The 8,854-nt window shown below is 30.7% G+C and overlaps 1 protein-coding gene across 4 annotated transcripts in view; it reads left to right on the top strand.

The window, feature by feature from the left end:
- The first annotated feature begins 302 nt into the window (after positions 1–302).
- LOC144843058 (TBC1 domain family member 19-like) overlaps positions 303–8,854 on the top strand; it is a 52,225-nt gene continuing 43,673 nt past the window's right edge. For 3 of the 4 annotated variants that reach the window (XR_013612219.1, XM_078699723.1, XM_078699721.1), the window contains exons 1-4: positions 318–429; positions 1,440–1,556; positions 6,252–6,324; positions 7,275–7,396. Coding sequence is in view for 3 of the 4 variants with exons in the window: in XM_078699723.1 (XP_078555849.1) it covers positions 1,446–1,556; positions 6,252–6,324; positions 7,275–7,396 (306 nt within the window). In the remaining variant the exon portion in view is untranslated. Of the gene's footprint in view, positions 430–1,439; positions 1,557–6,251; positions 6,325–7,274; positions 7,397–8,854 lie in introns of all 4 variants that reach the window. The other variant, XM_078699722.1, reaches the window with a different exon arrangement.

The following is an 8,854-nucleotide window of genomic DNA, read 5'->3' as shown; positions in this document are numbered from 1 at the left end:
AATAAAACGGAACAAAATAAACTACGTAAAATTACGTAATTATTATTTAATGTAATGTTATTTTACGAGCAAAGTCTGAGTTCAATGTGCATTTTTTTTAACAATTTAGTTATATTTAGCAGTTTATTTAGAAAATATAAGACACAAAAAATGAATTATACAATAATAATAATACATAATTCAATTACGACTTATAATATTATATGATACTGTTTTTGACATTATAAGTATTTTAAGTTAACGCGTTTAAAACTCTATTGAAACTCAATTTCATGAGTTTCGACTTAGAAGCGCAGTAAGATCGTCGCTACGCGGACGTATAACAACACACTCAAAACAGTGTTTAAAAAAGGTACACAGTACAGTTTAGCCTTCACAAATAGACTATAAACCTCAATTTTGTCTAAATCTGACGTTAATTTGTAAGATGTAAGTATATTTAGGGAAGAGACACCGCTAGTTACACAAATTAGCTAGTATTAGGCCTCTGCTGGCCTACTTAACTAGGCTAGACTAGCACGACTCACTCTACTACTACCTACTAGGCTGGTTAGACTAGATAGTACTACTGTACTAGTAGTAGGTAGTAGAGGGGGCTATCTCCGCCGGCTAGTTAGCTAGAGGCGTATCCAGGGTAGGGTATATATATATTGCATATAACAATGAAGACTGACTAGCCTCTAGAAGACTAGGTAGAGCTAAAGTAGGGCCTAATTAAGTACTTTTAACTTGTTTGTAGTAGTAGTAAAATAAATATTATTATGTTATGATAATAAATAAGGGCAGAGAGAGTTTAGTTAAATAGTTGGGAACCTTCTGATCCACCGTGTGTGAAGTGTACTGTACATGTAATAATAATTTAACTTTTAAGTAAAGACAGAACTTAGAAATACAATTAATAATTTGATCGACTTAGGCCGGGTTTACTACTTTTAATACTATATTATTATTATAGATTAATTTGATTAGATATTTTTTATTACTACTAAGATTATTAAGATTGAATTAAACTACAATTTTAAATTGATATTTCAGTGTTATTATGATTAAAAATAATATTTGATTGATCGCATTATACTTGCTTTCATTTCAATTAGTATTACCATTGAATGATTTACATTTGAAAAAATGATTGCTTGTGGCATCATGGACATTTCTGATTTAATCTTTCATTGCTTATTTTTTTATTATTAAAAAGGTTGATGGAGAAGTTGCTGTTATATTAAAATTTATATTAAACTATTTCATCTTTATGTCATTTAAGATTGAGTACAAAGCAGAAATTCAAATAATAAAAGTAAAATTAAATCTCATCACATCTACTCATGTGAGGCGTTTCAGTTCTAATATGTTTTTCTTCCCGTTGGGCATGATATTTTCATCAAAATAATTCATTTTGGTAATTAAAATCAGATTTAATATTTTTGCTTTCTTTCCAGGTATGGATGAATGAAGTCATAAATTTTTTTGAGATGGAGACGGCTATTAAGGTAGCATACATTGTGCAAGAGCTAAACCAGGCATCCTTAAATACACAACTCAAGAAATCAGCTCAAGTAAGAAAAAAAGACAATACAGTACTTTAATTTAAGAAAAATAATTAATTTAATTTTATACCCATAATTTTGGTTAATAAGTTTAAAAACTGATAATAATTAATAGAGGGTGTATTTCATTTGCTATCTTGTCCTACTAAAGGTAATTATTTAATTAATGGTTAATAATAATTCAGGTAAACTTAGAAATGTACCTAAAGTGTGGTTCCCACGAGGACACAATCAAGCGACACAAAGCACTGTATTCTGCCTGAATTCAACCTTGCTTGATTATGTATCACTGTTAGTTACTGTAGTGTAGACTGTGACATACCACACAGCGCATACTTTTTTGCAGCATCGTCGGTTTCCACTACGCAATATGGTACAATAAGTTTACCTTTAGGAAAGGTATATTAAAATCATTAATTAAGTTAATTTAACTTTAGTAGAACAACCTAGAATCACGCTTTAGTGATAAATTGAATTACCCTGAGTTGCCGCAAGAGGGCATGTGACAATGAAGTAAATCTGGATGTTATTCCAAAGTGAAACCGTTGAGTTTAAGCTTGTGTGTGTGTGAAAGAAATTGAAAGATAATGATTGGAAAACCCTCATTTTGACGTGCAAAGAGACAGATTTAGAACAATACCGGCTATAATTTTATAAAGTCTATGTTTTGTTTAATATCTGAGACAGCTAGGATACATGTAAAAAATTTATTCCACAAAAGTTTTTGCATTTTGTCGACGTATCTCAAAATAAAGCACAATACTATTAAGCTAGTGTAGTACAAATATTAATTTAGTAAATTTGCAGTGAAATAAATTAGCATAACGTAAGCTCATTTTAACTTGACAACAGGCGATTTAGAATAAATATAATTTTAATCATAAAAATGTCTAGACTCATCCATTTAATTCTATTAAAAACAAAACATTATGACAAAACTTTTAAATTTCCTTCCAGTCGGCTCAACAAACAATCATTTAAAGTGAAATTGAAGTACTGAACATTAACAATTCAGAATGTTTAATGTTTTAAAAACTGTTTACATTTTTTTTGCACATTAAGTAAATGCGGAAAAAATCAATTTTTATTCGACTGGTTTTAATTGCAAATGAACAGAAGTTGATGTAGTATAATCCAGTAAAGCTTTTAACATGCTGCCGGTCACTTCAAACAAGTTAAATTTATTGTTGCTTACATGTTTACTGTGATTTTCATTGACACTTACTCCTATGAGATCTTCATACATTCTGTAAACTTAATACCTGGATAGAGTAAACATTGACTTTTTAAAATAATAATTTTTTAAATAAAAAGTTTTTGTTGAACTGTCATCACGAAACATTTAAATCAAAGAATTGAAATCTGTGAACTTCTGTGAGTTTAATACAGTTGTACTTAGTCTATTTCGTGCCTAGCTTACCTGGATAAACCGACAATAGCCCTTCCTCCTCGTACTTAATTGTACTTATACTGTCTACTAGATGAAATACCCACTCTAGAAATACTCAACCTCCCCCCTCCCCCTCCACCCAGCAGGTACCTCTCGCCCACCCAGTAGTTTAATCCCAGTACAATTCCCATTCATTTTGGTACTCCTAACTCCTCAAACACCCTCTCCGTCAAATATCGTTAAAATATTCTCAGTACAAATTGTTACCACAACACCAATTATTATTATTAACATGTTATTGTTTTGTATACAGTATATCTGACAAATTCTGTAACTTTTAGAATGTAGGACCAATGTCTTATAGTCTGATCCGAAGGATGAGACAATGAAAGTGAAATATTTTGCCTAAAGGACATCAAACAAAAAATGTCTCTCTGAAACCCATCACATGTCTATTTTTAACCATTGTGCCATCTAAGTCTCAACATTTGACAATAATAAGCTACAATCTGCTATCACTAATAATTTAAATTCAAATCACTGATGATTCTCTGCTATTTTAGTAATTGTCTGCTTAAATATTCCTGAAACAACTGCTTACTGTTAATTCTTTTTTAATTACATATTTAGTTAAGTTTTTAGGAAGCACAACATGCAGTTGATATCAATAATTTTTATACTCTCACAGTAAACGGTTATTCAGTATACAGCAGAAACAGGCCCGCCCTTTGAGTTACAACTACATCTATTCAAGTACATCAATCTCTACTACTAACTATTGGCTATCAATTAATTAAGCGCAAATTTAACACTTTCTGTATGATAGTTTACTGTATGTAAATATGACCTAGTTCTTGTTCAACTTGCACATGTCTGTATACTGGCTGTATTGTCTTTTATTTTGCATTTTTTAATATCAAATCTTTTGAGAAAGTACAGAGTTGGTAACTGAATCAGTTCCATATATTGTGTGTCAACTGTTAATTAAAATCACTACTTTGTATGCATATCTTGAAAGAATTTTAATTGCGATTTCTGTGTTTGATCATTTCACTAATAGTACAACAATATCTCTTCATTTTCAGTATTTGTTTTGCCAGTTCTTTGCAAACAATAGTTATTAGTTTGTACCATAGTGAAGTGTTGTTTTGTAGTTAAACTACAGTATATTCTTTCAGGTCATGCCAATCCAACCCAATACCATAGAACCTCTATTAAACGGGGACACCTTGGCACACAACAAAGTGTTATTCTGTATAGTTGTAATTTTAATATACTTCAAAGTTTTTCATTGAATAAATTAAATTATTTTGTCAAACAATTATGTCTTGCTTGGCAATAGAAAACACTCTATAACACAATTTTATGAATGACTAAAATTGTGAATAATAGTCAATGTAAAATGGTATTACAGTACTGTAGGTACTGTAGTAATAGGCCAAACCACTTTATTTTTGATAATTTACTATTAACTGTAATTATAAAAAAAATGATAAAAACTGTTATTACTATTGTACTGTACAGTAATTATCCAAAAAAATGAAAACTGACCAAAAAAATGATAAAAACTTTTTAAAAAAATAAAAAAAAAATATATATATTTTTTGCACTGCACTTGCTCTGATGAAGGGCTAGTGTTGCCCGAAAGCTCTGCTAACTTTTCTGGCTGTTCTACTTTATTGTTTTGATTTAGCTTTTCGCTTTTTTCTCCATTGAGATCCAGCCACATGATACAGCATTGTCATTTTTTCAGTAATTTGCCTTGGGATTTTATATATATAAAATAAAAAATGATCAAAACTTAAAAATAAAGAAATGTATTTTATTTAAAAAAAATTAATACAAAATTTATGCTGTATTGGTTTTTTTTTTGCGGCGTTCTCTCATTCAAAACATTGCATAAAGTGTTGTATTCTCTTGTTAAAATGAATACGATAAGAAGCCAATACAAATAAAAGAATGCTATTATTTGTACAGTATTATAATAGTCTAATGCTTGTCATTTTTTATGGGCTCGTGAATTGATAAATTTTGTATGGTCCAGTGAGTCGAAACATTGCTTTTTGAGCACTTTTGAACAATTCTAAAGATTGGACTTAACGATATACACGTTGATTGATAATACCGCTTTTTTATATTATATCGTACAACTCGATCTGTTGTCATATTACATAGCTGTTTTATTCATTAACGTAATTATTAGGTAATAAAAATACCCATATTTTATCATTCACAATTTGCCATTGGGCTCTTAAGCCTATAAGATTACATTTTAATAATAAATCAGATACTTTGTATGTAGTTCCATTAAAATGAAGTAGAAAATATAAAATAACTGTGTAGATAGAATGTAGCCATATCATTACCACATGTGGTTTAGTGGGAGGGTGCCTGCCTAGCATGTACAAGACTTGGTTTCATACAGTACAGTACAGTACAGTTTTGTTCCTCCCACTGATGCCAGTCGCATCCAAGAGGCAGTCTTCTCTAGCATCCAAATATATGCTGGGTTCAACTGTTGAAGGGCTTCCTTGACTGGGTTAGCTTCTTAGCTTGACTAGGATCGCACTGAAGGAGATTGCTTAATTGAATCCAGGGGTCACGATAGTACAGTATGGTTTTCGGGCTTGTGCAAAGAGCATTCGTTCTGTTAATGTGTTATTTGGTTCTCGACAGATATGGGCTATGTACTTCAGGTACATAAACTGTGTAGATAGAATGTAGCCATATCATTACCATGTGGTTTATTGGGAGGGTGCCTGCCTAGCATGCAGAAGACTTGGGTTCATACCTTGATAGTAATAAACTGTGTGTAGGTAGAATGTAGCCATATCATTACCACATGTGGTTTAGTGGGAGGGTGCCTGCCTAGCATGCAGAAGACTTGGGTTCATACCTTGATAGTAATAAACTGTGTGTAGATAGAATGTAGACATATCATTACCACATGTGGTTTAGTGGGAGGGTACTTTCCTAGCATGTAGAAGACTTGGGTTCATACCTTTTTAGTGATAAACTGTGTAGATAGAATGTAGACATATCATTACCACATGTGGTTTAGTGGGAGGGTGCCTGCCTAGCATGCAGAAGACTTGGGTTCATACCTTTATTGTAATAAACTGTGTGTAGATAGAATGTAGCCATATCATTACCATATATGATACATGTGATACACAATAAGAATCTGTCAATTAACATTTAAAATATTGATTCAAAAAGTGCATAGCTCTTTCTTTTTAACTCTTTATAAAGGTCTTTGCTAGAAATGAAAGTTTAATTGTTCATTAATTTTGTTTTTGATTGTTTTTTTATAGGCACATGTGTTGAACCCAGAGGTAGATCTTGCAAATTTAAAGGACGAAGTTCGTAGGGCCTTCCGTGAATCTGGTAATTCATCTTCTTTGTGTTTAATCACTCAGAATGTATGTTTTTCGTATACTTTATTTAGCATCAAAGTGTACAGTATAAATAGTCATTGGAATGGTATAAAGATGAAGTAAATGTATGCTAACTGAATTAAGATATTAAAAGAGTACAGATGGAATACCAATTTATGCTATAAACAAATAAAATAATACAGTAGGACTCCTATTAAGGGGACACATTTGGGGCCCAACAAAGTGATCCCCTTAATATGCTAATTAGGGTGTTTCTTTAAATACGAGTTGGCTGTAGCTGAAAGCATACAAAGTTTCTTTTATTTATTATTAGTTTATGTATTTTTTTGTTCATATTCGTATTTATTGTTATATCTTGGGGTGGGTCAAACTTAAAGTCTTTCTGTCTTATAAGACCCTACCCCACAGGATTACTTCATTGTATTTATTATTCTGTATGTTATTGTGTATTGTGGGAATAAATTGAATTGAATTGAATTTTCTCTTGTTTGTTCCACCAGGAAAGTGTCCCCTTAATGGGATGTCCCCTGAATAGGAGTACTGTACCCTTGAATAGAGGTGGCCCAAAGAAGGGATGGATTCCATCTGTAGCCTTTACTTGGCAACTTTTCCTATAGTAATATTTTTTTTTTTCTGTAATTTTACTATTTGCTGTACATGGAATATCCCAGCTTTTTGTAAAGATCTTTTAAAATGTTCACCAGCAAATTTGATTAAAGGATTTTAGGAATCCTATTTCATTTATTGTAATACAGTAAACTATACAATATCTGTATTAAGCTCTGTCCACACTATCAAACTTTATGTGACAAAAAATGATGTGATGTGCACATGGACACAATGATTTCATATCACTACCATATTTGGGCATATCACCCTTTTTGTCAAACTAGTGTAGACAGAGCTTTATTATATCAAATGTTTGTGTTGTTTTAATAGGACAAGAGAAACTGTTAAAGAATGCTGTTTATAAGCAACTTAGCCAGTTTCCGCCAACGGAAAACCCTGACGCGCCATTGGAACATATTAAGGAACCGTTAGCTTATATAAGAAGAGCACAGGTGAGTTAGCATCATGTACAAATTATTCTACAGTACTGCAGTTGCTGCAGTAACTACTTATTTGTTTATTGCACAGCAATAATTTACAATTTTGTTTTTTGTTTTAATGTACTATAGAATTTTATGAGATACAGTAACAGTGTCAGGCTTGTCTATAATTACTGTATAAAAGGTTTAGAGTAAACGAAATGTACTGCAGTTACTGTAGTAGAATATTTTGACATGATGCATTTAAAACTAATACAAATACATATCTTCTATTTTTAACAGTCTACAGGTGAAAAAAAACCCATTTATTTCTCCAGAAAAAAAATAACATTTATTTCTCAAGAAAAAAATAACATTTATTTCTCAAGAAATAAAAAAAACATTTATTACTGAAAAAAAAAAAACATTTATTTCTCAAGAAAAAAAAAATTAAATTTATTTCTCAAAAAAAACCCATTTATTTCTCAAGAAAAAAAACCAATTTATTTCTCAAGAAAAAAAACCAATTTATTTCTCAAGAAAAAAACCCCATTTATTTCTCAAGAAAAAAACCCCATTTATTTCTCAAGAAAAAAAACCCCATTTTTCTCAAGAAAAAAAAAAGTAAAATGTCTAAACAATTTAACTAAATCCTGAGAAAAAGGTACACCACATAGCTTTAATTGTTGAGGTTTAAGTAACATAAAGAAAGATAATAAAGATAAAACCAGGAGAAAATCAAATTTTATTTATTCTTGAATTGCTGTCATTTAGTCCCACAGATTGTTTTTATGCAATGATGTGATAACAAAATATGATAACAAATATAGTTAATAAATATTTATTATTAAAAATAAACATTCAAATCAACTTCTTAAAAGATACAGGTAAGTGTGTTTGCAATTTTTAACTTTTGTTCAAGGATTGCCATGCTATTGAGATTTTACCCTTTTCTTTATTAAAGAGTAAAAATTGGTATTTAATATTTTTAACCTGTATAGCTAGGCAAAGTATTGACCTTTGACCTAAGAGGTCAGTCAAGGTTTGTTGGGAAAAGCTTTTTGATATCAACTCCAACTGAGGCTTATTTTTGATTTGCCGCTCCATACCACTCCGCCAACGGCCAATCTTTGGTGTACTTGTTGAAAAATATATTTCATAGCAATAAACGATTAATATTGCTATGATAGAATTTCTTTTTTTCTAAATTGACAAACTGCAAATTTAATGACACAGTTTTCTGTTTGACATAGTTTTATGTTTAGCCAAAATTAATATTTTTTTCAGTATGTCAATCAAACTCGCTGAATGTTACACGCAACGATTGTCAGCAGAATGAGTATTTATTTCCTTGGAGGCTATTTTACAATACTTAATACTTGTTCACTTTCAAAATGTTTCAAATAAACATAAATAAATAAAATATGATGAAACTATACCATAAATGAAATGCATTGTAGCATTTCGCAAAATCTTCCAAGAGAGGCATCC

Source organism: Antedon bifida, chromosome 5, assembly GCF_963402885.1.
Source record: "Antedon bifida chromosome 5, ecAntBifi1.1, whole genome shotgun sequence".
Taxonomy (NCBI): domain Eukaryota; kingdom Metazoa; phylum Echinodermata; class Crinoidea; order Comatulida; family Antedonidae; genus Antedon; species Antedon bifida.
The sequence above is the reverse complement of the archived record's forward strand: the minus strand, read 5'-3'. Positions and strand labels throughout refer to the sequence as shown.